At 27.3% G+C, this 15,802-nt stretch overlaps 2 protein-coding genes and 1 long non-coding RNA gene across 3 annotated transcripts; 1 reads left to right on the plus strand and 2 right to left on the minus strand.

The window, feature by feature from the left end:
* Positions 1–1,306: 1,306 nt before the first annotated feature.
* Positions 1,307–1,875, minus strand: LOC135927387 (uncharacterized). The gene is made up of 4 exons (XR_010572070.1): positions 1,735–1,875; positions 1,593–1,679; positions 1,412–1,552; positions 1,307–1,366 (listed from the first exon to the last, which is right to left on the minus strand). It is a non-coding gene; the product is annotated as an uncharacterized LOC135927387 (long non-coding RNA).
* Positions 1,876–4,105: 2,230 nt separating this feature from the next.
* Positions 4,106–4,579, plus strand: LOC135926871 (uncharacterized). Its single transcript, XM_065462804.1, has one exon. The coding sequence runs from the start codon at positions 4,106–4,108 to the stop codon at positions 4,577–4,579; it is 474 nt and encodes a 157-aa protein (XP_065318876.1).
* A 6,877-nt stretch (positions 4,580–11,456) lies between these two features.
* Positions 11,457–14,894, minus strand: LOC135926872 (zinc finger MYM-type protein 1-like). The gene is made up of 5 exons (XM_065462805.1): positions 14,818–14,894; positions 14,696–14,770; positions 14,566–14,649; positions 12,759–13,895; positions 11,457–12,666 (listed from the first exon to the last, which is right to left on the minus strand). The coding sequence occupies exons 1-5, from the start codon at positions 14,858–14,860 to the stop codon at positions 11,564–11,566; spliced, it is 2,442 nt and encodes an 813-aa protein (XP_065318877.1). The 5' UTR covers positions 14,861–14,894; the 3' UTR covers positions 11,457–11,563.
* Positions 14,895–15,802: the final 908 nt, after the last annotated feature.

The following is a 15,802-nucleotide window of genomic DNA, read 5'->3' on the forward strand; positions in this document are numbered from 1 at the left end:
TGAGTTAGCCATATCGGCTAAAATTGAGCCATTAACCACTAATTTTAATTAAAATAACACATTGACATAATTTTAATTAAAATAACACATTGACACAATTTTATTGATATACGTTTCATTTTATTATACTTTTAGAAGTTATTTACAAATAAAAAGCGATTATTTAAAATATAAATATTATATTGATTTAATTATAAATATTATATTGCTTTAATTATAAATATTATATTGCTTTAATTATAAATATTATATTGCTTCAATTATAAATATTATATTGCCTTAATTATAAATATTATATTGCTTTAATTATAAATATTATATTGCTTTAATTATAAATATTATATTGCTTCAATTATAAATATTATATTGCCTTAATTATAAATATTAGTATTACACATATAAATTGCTTTAATTATAAATATTATATTGCCTTAATTATAAATGATATATTTTATAATTAGTAAACACATTAAAAATATAGATTAAAAAAGAAATGTTTTTTTTAAACTGTAAATTTAAGTCGATATCCTTCAAAGTGAAAAAATCAAAATTGTGTTGGCAATATTTTTTTACCAATATATGATAGATGTTTAAAATTAATATTGAGAAACCTAGGCTAATAATCATAGATGACATGTTAGCTTTGGAACCAAATTTTGATTATTATAAGTATAAAGTAATAGACTATATCACTTGTAGTAGGTGGTGGTTCTAAATGATCTAGTATAATTGGTTGTCTATTATCCTTTAGTTTTCTGGAATATGTGGGAATTGCTAAGATTTTAAATAAATATAATTTAAATATGACTAATACCTGACATGAGTGGAACTTCATTTCCATTTAAATTCTCCCTAGATTTTTTAGATATATCTAAAATTTTAATGTAAATATTAATAAGTAATTGATTACATTACATTTATTAGATAGTGATTTGTTGTGACTTAGTGTATTTTTTTGTTTGTTATCACTATTTTTTTTACCCCTTGGTGTGAATATTAATTGAGATATTCCTATAAAAATAAATTAAAATAAAACAACATATTAGATAACCTTTAAATTCTAAATTGATACAGCCTATAATATTTTGTTGACTACTATCATTCTTCTTCAATGTGATACTTGATATACCTAAAATTATGATATAAATATTTAAAGGTAATAGTTAACATTACTTTTACTAGGTAGAGATTTGAAGTGATCAAGTGTATTTAGCTTATTTTTATCATAATTTTTTATAGAGTATCTAGGTATTTCTAAAATTTAAATGAATACATTTAAATAAGGTAATATAAGTTCATAAAATACCTGAGGTGGGTGGTAAATTGTTGCTTATGGTATCAAGTTCATCATTAAAATTTTGATTTTCTATATTAATTAGTGATTCATTTAAATAAGGTCATTATAAAATACCTGATGTGGGTGGTAAATTGTTGCTTATGGTATCAAGTTCATCATTAAAATTTTGATTTTCTATATTAATTAGTGATTTGGTGTGTTCATTTTGTTGACTATTATCATTTTTATTAAATGTAATACTTGATATATCTAAATCTATAATAAAAAATATTTAAATCTTAATAGATTATATTACTTGTACTAGGTAGTGATTTTATATGGTCTTTGGGTATATAAATGAGTGTATCAAGATCATTTTCTTCCCTCCTACGTTTGGGTATATCTTATAAATGTCAAAATATTTTGGTTAGCCAAAATTATTTAAAATAATAAATTACCCAAAGTGGTTTGTACTGGCAATTTTAATTTAGTTAAAACTATGACTAGGTGTTTAATTTTAAATTCTAAAATAAAAATAGTTAGCTATTAATTTTAAATATTTTTTATATTAAATGTTATTTTGACCTGGTGTATTTACATCATCCTTATTATTTTCAATAGAGCCTATAATGCATAAGATATTAATTAGTACACTGGATTAAATATTTTTTAACCTCAAAAGCATGAGAAAGTAGATTATGCACTATTTTATTTCATATTATTATTTTCGAACCATATCTTCGATAAATTATAATAAATATTTTTTTAAATATGCATAAATATAATATATTATTATAATTTATTAGATTATTATCAATGACTTTAAAATAATATACAGAATAATTTTTATATATATAAAAGTAATAATATCCTTCCACAAACATCAAAACCAGAAAAATATAAATATTCATGGTATTTATTTGATATAAAGTCACTTTTGAGTCTTTTGAACGAATAATCTAAAAAAATTGCTCTGAGGGGGGGGGGGGGGGGGGGTAGATTATGCACTTTTTTATTTCATATTATTATTTTCGAACCATATCTTGGATAATTTATAATAAATATTTTTTTAAATATGCATAAATAATATATTATTATAATTTATTAGATTATTATCAATGACTTTAAAATAATATACAGAATAATTTTTATATATATAAAAGTAATAATATCCTTCCACAAACATCAAAACCAGAAAAATATAAATATTCATGGTATTTATTTGATATAAAGTCACTTTTGAATCTTTTGAACGAATAATCTAAAAAAAATTGCTCTGAGGGGGGGGGGGGGTAGATTATGCACTTTTTTATTTCATATTATTATTTTCGAACCATATCTTGGATAATTTATAATAAATATTTTTTTAAAAATGCATCAATAATATATTATTAAAATTAATAGATTATTATCAATACTTTAAAATAATATACAGAATAATTTATATACATATATTTAAATTAAAAGTAATAATATCCTTCCACATACATCAAAACCAGAAAAATATAAATATTCATGGTATTTATTTGATATAAAGTCACTTTTGAGTCTTTTAAACGAATATTTTAAATAAAAAAATTAATTGCTCTGGGGGGGGGGTCCAAACCCGAAACCCCCCCCCTACGCCACTGGGTTCGTGGAAGGCTTTGCGCAAATAGCAGCGCCCTTATATCAATTGTTAAAGAAAGGGGGAAAATTTGATTAGACAGATGAGAAGGAGGAGTCCTTCAAAGAATTGAAATGTAGAATAGGAAAAGAACAGTTGGTCTGTTTTAATAATGAATTGGAGGTCATATTAGCGGTGGATGCCTCTAACAAAGGGGTAGAAGAAGCGTTGTTGCATAAAGGCCTGTGTTATTTTTCTCAATAATATTTAGGGCAGCAGAGACCATGTATTCAGTGATTGAGCAAGAAGCATTGGCCGTTATTTTCGGACTAACTAAGTGTCGTGAATATTTAATTGTATGCAAATTTGTTATTTACACGGACCATAAGCCGCTTGTACATCTTTTCAAGAAGGATAATAAGGAATTAATGCTATCACCCCGGTACAAAGATGGTTATTGCTAATAGGTAGTTTTGACGTTCAATTAAAAAGGCGGGGAAGAGAGAATTATTTACCGAATATTCTTTCTAGATGTGGAGCGGGAGAGAATGTCAAAGATAGTGGGTCGAAAGGTATGAAGGAAGAGGATGAGAATGAATTGATTAGGACTATGGCAGGAATATCTGAAGGAGGACCGGTAACGTGAGAACAACTCAAAAAGGCTACAAAAAATCGCGAATTAACACATATCAAAGCATGCATAAAGGGGCGGATGACATGGCGAGATGAAGATTATAAATATATAGAAAAAGATTTGGCCATAGTAGATGAATGTGTGGTACGAGGGAATAGAGATATAGTGCCACTCAAATTAAGGGATGCTGTGTTGACAATGATCCATGCGGAGCATCAAGGAGTGGAGAAGATGAAACAATGGGCAGAGAATATGTATGGTGGCCGGGAATGAATAGAGATATAGAAAAAATCAGTAGGAGTTGTTTGATATGCAATACGTGGGCCAAAATGCCCCATAAGGACAGGAAGAGTGTTTGGCCAAAAGTGACTCAGTCGTGGGAGAGGATAAACGTTGACTTCTTTGACTTTGAAAATAAGATTTATATACTCGTGGTAGATGCTTACTCAAAGTGGGTGGAGTACGAGGAAGTAAGGGGCTAACGACGCAAGTGGTAGTAAAAATGTTGAAAAATCTATGGACCAGGTTTGGAGTAGCTCGAACGATAGTATCTGACAGAGGTCCAGCTTTCATCAGTGAACAGTTTAAGATGTTTTGCATAGAAACCGGGGTAAAGCATATTTTAGCGCCGCCATATCATCCCAGTTCAAATGGTCAGGCGGAGAAGATGGTGTCGATTGTCAAGAACTGGTTAAGAAAATCAAAGTATAGAGGTGTGGAAATTTGGATAGCGGTGGCATATTACAACAATAGTCGAAAGGGAGAAGAACAGTCTCCAGCGGAGAAGTTTTTAGGGCGGCGAACCAGGATGTTATTGGATTTATTAAAGCCGAACCCACATCAAAAGATGGAGAGAGAGATAGCGGAGAAACCTGAGTTTGTAGTAGGACAAATCGTGTGGGCAAGAATATATGGAGGTACAAGAAGGTGGGAATCTGGGGTGATCATGGAAAACATGGGACACAAATTAAATCGAGTGAAATTCATCGACGGAAGAGAGGGAGTACGGCATCGAGATCAATTGAAAAGGGGCGTGGAACCTGAGAGGTTATCGGGAGTATGAATAGGAGGATTGGAAACTGAGAGGTTACGATCGGGAGTATGAATAAGAGGATTGGAACCTGGGAGGTTACGATCGGGAGTATAAATAGGAGGATATACTTGATCGAAAATTCATGGTGGAAAAATATTCATCTTAGTACTGTGCTCAAAATATCCGAGGAAATTTAAAGGGGGTAGTTAAACCATAGGTATGCTAACTCATTACCGGGCTGATTGATAACAATAAGACATATAGTGGTTAAGGGGACAAAATGGTTAATGGAAGGTGCAAATGATTAAGACGTAATTTCTACAAGGAATCGACAATAGCGGCACACAAAGGGAGGAGACTCGATGAGCTAACCACCGTTTAAATTCGTCAAAATACCATAAAGGGACGAGAATTATGCCGGGCGCGAGGTGAAGTGTGAATTTAGGTTTTCAATTAGTGATCGTTTTTTATGTATAGTGTAGTCATTTTTATGATAAATTGCAAAGTCATTTTTTGTTTGTGAAAAATATTTTTTTGATTTTTTGCGCAGTCATTCTTTTAATATATTATTAAAAAGGATTTATATAAAAATTGCTATTTTTAGATTAATTATATTATTAATCAATTTATATTTATATTGCAGTAGATATAGATATGCATATATAGATAAAAAAAACTAAATAAAAGACAGTTGTCATTTTTCCAGAATTTCTTTATCATTTGTTTATTGTTGTCTTCCATTTTTTTAGAAATTTATTTTGGTTGCGTTAAAAAGAGGAAAAAAATATTTTTTTGTTCAAAAGAAATGAAGAAAAAAAAATTATTTCGTTAAAAAATAAAGTATCCCAAAATAAAAGGGAGCCACCGATTTCCATTTTTCTCACTACCGATCAGAGACCTGCAGAGGTACCATTTGTTACGGCCCGGCCCAGATTAAAAAATTCGGCGCCCGGATTCTTTTTTCAAAATTTTTTTACGGCCCGGCCCGGGTTTAAAAATTTTAGGCCCGGTCCGGCTCGGATATCTAAAAAAAAAATTCTTGGGGCCCGGCCCGGCCCGGCCCGGCCTGAATTTTAAAAAAAAAATTTTTTAGGCCCGGCTCGAAATTTTTTAAATTTATATTCGACCTGGTATATACAAAAAATTTATTATTTGGTATTTTATCAAATTTTTCGGCAAGTATTATCATTTAATAAGCAAGTATATTCGCTAATGTTGTTAAACGGATCGATTTGAGCCGATTATTAAAAACGGCTAACTCAATATTTTCGCCAGAAAAATATTGACTAAGCCTCGAAATTTCGATACTATATGTCTATACCTTTGCTCCTTCTATGAGCAAAATTTTCAGGCTTGCATAATATTTTTCTGGGTAAAAAATTGAGTTAGCCGTTTTTAAAAATCGGCTCAAAACGAGCCGTTTAATAACACTAATTTTATTTTTTTTATTCTAAACAGATATTATCTTACAAATTGATACTATAAAAAATTTGTGTAAATTTTAGAAAAAAAAATAAAAACGATATTTTAATTAATAAAAAATATAACATATATTATATATTATATAATAATGTATTTAATCCTTTGAGTATTTATTCCATAGCAGGAAAACTATAATTTTATTATGTAATAGATACTATGAGTATTAGCTAGTGTTAACTTTCACCAAACATTATATTAATCGTAACTATATAATCATTATAACCATATCTAATTGACGAATATAATAATTCATGTTGTATAAATTTTTTAAAAAAATACGGCCCGGCACGGGTTTTGTAAAAAAAATAATTTTCAGGCCCGGCCCGGGTATATTGGGCTTAGTGCCTGGCCTGCAGGTTTCTGCTTGGTATAAACATTATAAGTTCAAACTTAAAAATGCATTTGAAGGTAAAAAGATAAATTAATATATCATTATTTTAAATATTACTTCTTTCATAATATTTTGAAAAGCTTAATCATGGTATTAAAATATAAGTAGGGCTGTGTCGATATTAAATATCGAATCGGCACCGATATTTAGCGTTTTCTAAAAATATCGGTTCTGGCAGATACCTGTAATAAACCGATCCGATCTTTTTTTTATTATTTTATTTTATGTATATTTATTTTACATTATTATAATATTTTATAAATAATTTTTTTTAAACAATGCAAATGCACAACACCCTCTAAATTTTATTCTTAAGTTATTTTTATTAAAATAGAAAGGAAAACCCAAAATTTTAATTATTTTAAATCTTTTTAAATAATAACGCCTATTTTATTAATTATACTTTAAATAAAAGAATATTTTTAAATATGGTATCCAAATTATGGAAATATTTTACAAAAGACAAAGATAATTTTGCAAAATGCGTTATCTGCGGAATCATCTGAGTTTACCTTCAGTACGGCAGGGGATATAGATACTCCATATCATAGAAGCTTATTGCCAAAAAATCTAAAGGCTCTCGTATTTATTAAAAAAAATCGAATATATTATAATTTTATATATTAAATACAATTTTATAATTCATACCAACATAAAATGGATGTATTATCAAATATAAGTTTTTTAAATTAGTCTTAATTGTAGAAATAAAAAAAAATTAAATTAAATGCATAATTTGATATTTTGTATAATAAATATATTGATTTCTTAATTACATTTGGTTCAAAGGGGGATGGTGAAAAATCAATATAAATATCAGATCGGTATCAGTATCGGATCGGTTTTGAAGCAATATCGGATCGGATCGGTAAAAAATATGTGGATAGGCACAGCCCTAAATATAAGTAATTAATTTGTACTACAGTATTGTGTTGGGAACCAACATTAAAAACCCAAGATTATCAAAATATTGGTTTTGGTTCGAAGTATTATATTGAGTTTTTTATATCTTCTATTTCTTGTTTTAGTATTGCTATTAGTTTGACTATAATTGTTAATAAATTTAAAGAATAAAAAATAGTGATTTTATTAACTTTGTTTAAATAATATTTATATATGAAATAGTGGCGTAACCAGGATTTATCCAATATTATAGATTTTATTTATTATTAAAATACTATATATAACATCCCAATATTTAACCAGCTGTATTGACACTAAGCCCTCTTGTTTGTCTGATCAAAATTTTGAAATCAATTGTTTCTAAAAATAAATTGTTACATAAAGATGTTATCTTATAATATATTATTTTTGTATAATTTTATTTATATTATATTAAATATATGAATATTTTTTTTATAAAACGATATTATATATTCTTTTTGTATAGTTTTATTTTATTATGTATTGTCGGAAAAAAATAAATATTATTTTTTCATAAATTTAATTTTTTTAAGTAACGAGTAGCCCGTTACTTTTTTAAAAAGTCGGTAACGCGCGTTTCTTTTTTGAAAAGGTAACGAGTAACGGTAAAGCGTTTCTTTTTTGTAGTAACGTTTACAGCACTTTAATATATAGAAAGGCCAAAAATCTAGAATATAGTAAATCAAATTTCGGTAGCGGAATTCCTTTGCAAATTTAAAAAGGTAGTTTGTTAATTTTCTTTGTCCTCAAATTTATGACCAATTTGGTGCGCCTGCTCTCAGCACGAACCCGGAGCAACTGAGGTTCAAACTAGAATTTCAGAACCGAAGTTTAGACGCGGGGTTCGGGTGAATAATGTTATTTATATAAACAGCAAAATGCAATGGCATTTTCTAGAGTTAGTATTAAAGCTCTGCAAGCAACCCAGCTTAGGGTTAAAAATATTTTTTAATCGGGACCACCGAGGGATTTAAAATACCAAAATATAGGATTAAAATGAGTTATTATGCTAGTTATTTAAGCGATTATTTCCAACTATACCTCTTTTGCAAAGATACGAAAAATCACTGTTTTATAAAACTTTCCTTATTATGCTAATAACTCACGAATGGTTCATTCTGCTGATGTCTGGATAGAAGTTCAATTAAGACTCTAATAATGGCATAACTTTTGTCAACTTCACCTCAAGTCGTTCTGCAACTTCATGGACCTCATTAATAGTGTCTAATATTTAAGTTTTAAGGTACGTGTACCCAAATGCATAATGCGCACAAATTCAATATGAATTTGGGCTTTTTTTAATTATATTTATTATTAAATGTTCTTTAATTGCTATCTATAATCAAAATGTACCGTATTCCAGAAGATGGTTCTTATTTTAACCTTAGTGGTTCATCAGATGAGGAAATTCTTGATCAGCAGGTGTTGATAAGTACATATATAGGTAGTACCCTGTTAAAGATTGTGAACGGTTTGATAAAGGTGGTACGGAAAATTAAAATTACGTGTCCAGCAGCTATATAAGTTTACAATAAAAATATGGGAGGTGTAGATTTAATGAATTCATTGATTTCTTTATATCGAATTCACATAAGATCACGTAAATGGTATCATCGCATAGTATTCCATATACTTGATATGATGTTCATAAATTCTTGGTTATAGACGAGATTTTGTAGCATTAAAGTTACCGGTAAAAGAACAGATGCCATTATTAACATTAAAATTTCAATAGAGATACTCTGTAAATGTAGCAAAAATATGAACGCTAGCGTAAAAAAAACGAATATCAATTGACATTAAATATAAAGAAAAATCTTGCAAGGGGCCGACAAATCTTAGCACATTTACCAAAATATAGTAAAAAGGCGTGATGCCAAAACCCTGAAAAATTGGTTACGAAAGAGATTTGTACCAAATATGGTGTATCATTATGTTTTACTTCAAAAAACTATTTCATGAAAATTAATAAAAGTTTTTTTATATAAAAACAAATAACATCTTTATTTACTAAAATGTATTAATTTTATAAAAAAAAAAATAATTTAAAATTAACATACTATATCTATAATTAGACCTGTGGCCGACGAAACTATCGGCGGCCGGCGCAATTTTCAAAAATCCTATCGACAACCGGCGGCGTGCCGATTTTTAGCCGTCGTCAACAAAATCAGCGTAAATCGACGCAGTTATAAATTTTTAAAACATAAATTTTTTTAATTGCTTATTATTTTTTAAAAAACGAATATACACTACTCTACAGATATCTCGGCATATTTTTTAATATTTATTTAATAGAAAACTCATAAACCAAAAATAGATTTCATAATTTTATAATTATCATATACAAAAATTATTTTATTTCAATTTTTGGGATAATAATGATCCCCTAGAATTTAACGTCAATCCAGCGGTAGAGAAAACTCTTTAACTAGGTCCTATCGTTTTCCAAGAAAACTGTGGCGTTCTTGTTCTAAGTCACCTAACTTGGAATCATAATTTATATTTGTTGAATGTTTATTTGCCAATTTTGTCAAATAACTTAAATTTAATAATTCATCTTCTCATTAGCTATATTTAATACCTGATTATCATCATTCTCTATAAGTTTAAGATGTTTTATTATAAATTCTGAAGCTGAACAATTTTGCTCTATTAAATACTTTTACACAATTGTCAATTTTTGAAATCTTGGATCTAAAAGAGAAACCAATACCTATATATTTTAAATATAAAATAAAAGAATATACTTATATATTATTACTTGTTCACACCGAAAATCGTAACGCAAGTTTTTTAGCATATTTTTCTTCAGTGAAATGATTTCAGAACTATCACTACCATTTACTATTAAATTTGTTTCAATTTCACTTCTAAAAAGTAACGCCAAGTTTAAAATAGGCCCTTTTGTACTGAAAGAAATTCGACAGTTTCTTTAAATTTTGAAAGAAATCTAATCGTTCTTCTACCAGCTCAGATTCATAATTTGATAATTTGAGAAAGTGCTTCCCAATTCTTTTCAAAACATTATTAATTAAATTTTTATTTAATCCAGATTTGCTTTCTAGCATAATTAATATACTATGCCAACGTGTTGGGATATTTAATTTTAAGGTTTTCATATGCGTAAAATTATTGTTATTATTATCATTGGAATTGCCAATTTGAAAACGGGTATCCGGGTATGGATCAATGCTGTCAAGATCTAACATGTCTGACGTTAAATCTATTGTACTTAGACATTTTTTTTGATCTTCCTCGAATTCAAATTCAACCTCTGCAGTTTTATATCTTAGATCAGTAATAATTTCTCTAATTCTTTTGTAAAAAAATTTATAGACTATGGATTTTTTATTATCCAGCAGTGGCGTAGCCAGGATTGATCCATGGGGGGGGGGGGGGGTTTGTGTATTATACCCAGGCCAGCATAAATATTAAAAAATATTAGAATTAAAATTTTTGCCAAATTTATAATTAATAAGCGACTGAAAGCATTATTTTGAAAATGTTATCAATGTTTAGTAAATTGTATATTAATTCAATCTATTCGATGTAAAAAAAATTTGCCTCCCCCCAAACCTTCCAATTTTATGATCAACTCAATATATCTTATTCTATGTTAAAAATAATTATTTTAATTAAATTTTTGCATATAACAATATTTTGCAGAGATTTTATTTATTATTAACTTTATTTATTTAACTATGTATTTATTTTAATAATATATAAAAAAATAAATTTCAAAATATATAAATTTTATACAGATTATTATATTAAAAATTGAATGTAAATAACTATATTTTAAAAAAATAAAATTGCAATAAAATATGTAATTCTTGCTAAAAAAATACAATTTAACAATTTTATTTAGTATAAACCCTTTATTTAACTATGTGTTTATTTTATATAGAAAAAATAAATTTCAAAATTAGAAATTTTATACAGATTACTATTTTAAAAATTGATTGTAAATATCTATATTTTAAAAAAATAAAATTACAATAATATATAAGTAATTCTTGTATGCAATTTAAAAAAATATAATTTAACAGTTATATTTAATACAAATGAGTATATTATATAAATAATTCTTATTGTAGGTGCAATACTATTAATAAATATAGTATAAAAATATCATGACTAAAAATTCATTATAATTAAGTTTTACATATAAAAATTTTATGACTAAGAAAATATTACAATTATATGATTTGAATTTATAAAGAGAGGTCTACTTTTCTCTGAGATTTGGCTAATTCATCTAGAATCAAATTTTTATCTAGAATAATCTCCTTATAAATATTTAATAGGGCTAATCCATTTAAACGGTTTTCACCGGTGCTATTTCTTAAATAGGTTTTTAACCTTTTCAAAGTTGAAAAAGACCTTTCATTAGTGCAGGTACTAATCGGTAAAGTAGCTAAAATAAAAAACAATGTTTTGATATTGGGCAGGGAATCTAAAGTGCAATTACACATGGAAAGGGCCTGCAAAGCATTTTTTGGTCTCAAAGAGTACTCTATTCTGCCAAGATTTTTATACCAAAATTCGACATCACAAAGTAACTTATCATACGACCCTAATAAATCATCAGAATAAAACTCTGAGATGTTCTTAATATCCTCTCGCGTTTCAAGTGTAATCAACAATTCAGACTCAACCGGCAAAAGAAAATAAAAGCTTTTTAAAATAAAATTGTGACTTATAAATCTTTCCTTTAATTGAAATAAAAATGTATCAATAAGTGGAATAAAAATGTTAATTTTATAAAAATCCTCAATCGTAGATGCATCAATATTTGAGCGATTGGATTGTCTAGAAACTACTCTAGGTTTAAAAATTTCAATCCCAAACATATTAGCGATCTCCTTTACTTTCTCATATATTTCGTGAAATTTTTCATCCACATTATCTCTGATATTTGTTAATATTTCAACAATATCCTTTGCCCTATTCATAACCTCCCTTAAATCCAAATCAATTTTTTGTAACATTTTGCTAAAATCATATGTATAATTAAATAAAAAATAAACACATTGAATTGAAATTAAAAATTGAGGCTTCGTAATAGCCTGTAAAAGATTTTCCGCATCTGCGGAATCTTTTTCTTTGCGTAATATGTATGATTCCAGTGCCGCAAAAATAACCTCATATAACTCGATGAAAACCTTCACCGATTGTTGTCTTTCAATGAATCTTGTGGGACAAAATCTTTTGAATTTTTTTTTTGAATTTTTTGAATCAATTTCATCGAACGTTTGGGTAAAAATCTCCCTCTTCTTGGGTGGGGTAAAGAAGTCACAAACCGACGATATTGTTTCTAAATTTTGAAAAATATATAAAAATTATATAAAGATATCTATAATACATAATAAAATCTAATAAATTTCAATTAAATCAAAATCTTTTTACGTAAACTGTTCCGGATGTCTCTAATTTCACATGCCTCAGTTATCATCAAATTCAGGCAATGTGAACTGCAGTGAACATAAAGAGCTGTGCTATAAAGCTCTCTAATTCTTGACTGGACCCCTTTAACATGGCCACTCATCGAGGGAGCTCCATCGTACCCTTGGCCTCTCAGTAGATTTAAATTTAAATCCAGGTTTTGAAGTGATTTAATAATTTGATTAGCAATCGTTTCTGACTTAGTGTCAGGTAATTCAATAAATTGAACAAATAGTTCCTTCATTTTATAATTACCTGATTCCATATCAATAAACCTTATTGCTATGGATAGTTGTTCAATATTACCAATATCGGAAGTTTCATCCGCCAAAACACTAAAAAATGGTGATGCTTTGACTTTTGAAGAAACTTCCTTTAATATAAACTGATTGCATATTGATATTATTTCATTTTGAATAGTGGGACTTAGGTAAGTAGCATTTTTAGAGGAGCTTTCAAAAAGCTTTAGGTAGTTGTCATTATTATTACATAAAAATTTCAATAATTCCTTGAAATTTCCTTCATTGTGAGAAGGGGATGTAAGTGTTAGGGGGTCAGGAGATATCCTATGAGCTCTTAACGCCAAGCCCTGCCTCCCTAACCAAATGATAGTATCAATAATTATAATTATTCTTGATCGATTTTTTGTAACAATATCAAAAATTTTTTTATTCAATACATTGGATATTGATATCTTTTGATTCATTGAGATTTCTTTTAAAGAATCCATTATCTCACAGGAATTAAGATGATATTTATTTTTTTGATGATAATTAAAATTTTCGTGCGCATCTTTCCATCTTGTGTACACTTGACTTACCAATGTTTTGAGTTTTTGTAACCCATTTCCAGCATATCTTGGGGAAAATATGACGCAAACTTTACAAAATGCGCCCTTTTCATCGGCTGAGTAAGCAAGCCACTTATATTTGTTAAGCCAGGATGCTTGAAAGGTTAAATTTCTTTTGCCCAAGGGCAATGGAAATTTATAACATTTGTCAGGTATCCAAATATTTTCAACAGCTAACAATTTTTCATTATCATTTTTAAAATGAAAATTTAAGTAAAGTGAAACATCTTTTTGAGAACGGTGTGGTGTTTCTATATTTTTTTTTAGATTTTAAATGATATATTTCAATATGAATTTCAATGTTAAGAGCTGAGCAGCACAAGAAAAAAATCTGGATTATAAAAAATGTATCTCAGATAGATATCAAAGTTTCTTAATAAAAATTTAAAGACAGATACAAGAAGAAGGAAATTACTATAGAATATCATTACCAGTTTTAATTAATATTTTTATATTTGTAGGATGATTTACACTCATGGAAGTGAAGAAGGTAGTAATATTTAAATTATGAAAATAAGTTCCTAAATATTATAAGCTGCCCAAGATTGTATATACAAAAGATTTTAAGAAAATAATTATGTTCTTCACAAATAAATAATAAAAACTGTATTTTATAAACTATTCTAGTTTAATTGGTAATGATAAATCATCTGTATCTAAGATTCATTTTTTCATAACAAATCTGTATCTAGATTATTTTTCTGGAGGGCCTGCCCAACTCTGTTTGTATTGTAGATACAAGTTTTCAATACTGCTTAACTCTGTTTGACTTATAATGTACTACCTTTTGCAAAATAACACAAAAAAATGACTAACTTTAAAATTATAACTAAATATCGTGCATTGCAAAATTTTAATAACTCAAAATGAAAATAGTATAATTTACAAATAAAAAAAATGGAATTAAAATAAATACTATACCATCATTTGATGATTTTCCAGATGATTTTGTAGCTAACTCATCATTGGTTTTCCCATGGAGTGGTAATGGTATGTCTGGTCTTTCTAATTGCAAGATTTAAATAAAAGATATTATAAATAATACAATTACCTTCGTCATCTGAGGATACAACGAAAACCAACTCAACTGATGGCTGATTTTTACTAGCAAGAGCAACATCTATATCTATATATATTTCTAATTCAAATTACACAACTTAAATTTTTATATACCTTTTTCTTTTTGTTGTTGACGAAAAAACTTACAGATATCCATATTTAAAAATTATAAAAAATTAAAATTTACAAACTATCTATATAGTTTAAAAATATATATTTAATAATTAAATTTATAAATATCTAATTTAACTATGCCAAGCCAGAAAATATTTACAAAATATCTTTATTGTTATTTAATAAATTTAACTATGCCAGAAATTATTTACATACAATATATCTTTATTCTTTTATTGTTATTTAATATTTTAGTTCATATAATTTATATATATTTTTAAACGATGTGATCATTTAAAATTAAAACTCCTTTTTTTATAAATATATTTCATTGTGATATTCATATTCATATTGTATTATATATAATATATTATCTTATTTCTCTAAATTGAAACCGTTTTTTAAATATAATTATTCGCAATAAAAAAATAATAATTTTTTATTTTATAAATTTCATGGGGGGGGGGGGGGGGGGGGGGTTCGACCCCAAACCCCCCCCTTGTCTACGCCACTGTTATCCAGAGTTAGGATACTAAAATTATTTATAGAATTATTAAATGTAGATACATCCATTTTAAAAATATGTAAAATTATGCTAACTTTTGGAATTTTAGATTTTTGATTGATTGAATTCTATAATGACGTCAATATAATTATGATTTTAAAATAGTAGAAAATAAAAATTCATCAAAATCCTGATTGGCATTAAAAAAATTACAACAGTGATGTTTACCAATTATTAGAATAAAAAGATATGAAATATGAAAGAAATTTCTGCGCCGGCCCGCCAGCGTGATTTTCTAAAACGTGGTGCACAGGTCTATCTATAATCAATATAAAAATATATAATTAAAAGAAGGGGAATTAAAAAAAAATAATTTAAAAAATTAGTTTGAAATTGAAAAAATATAATACTTTTTACACGCATTGGATATTTAAATACCATACACTGAAATTTTTTTTATGGTTTAAATTTTTATTTAGT

The sequence above is a fragment of the Gordionus sp. m RMFG-2023 genome, chromosome 3 (assembly GCF_954871325.1).
Source record: "Gordionus sp. m RMFG-2023 chromosome 3, tfGorSpeb1-WG-v2, whole genome shotgun sequence".
In the NCBI taxonomy this organism is placed as follows: Eukaryota; Metazoa; Nematomorpha; class Gordioida; order Chordodea; family Parachordodidae; genus Gordionus; species Gordionus sp. m RMFG-2023.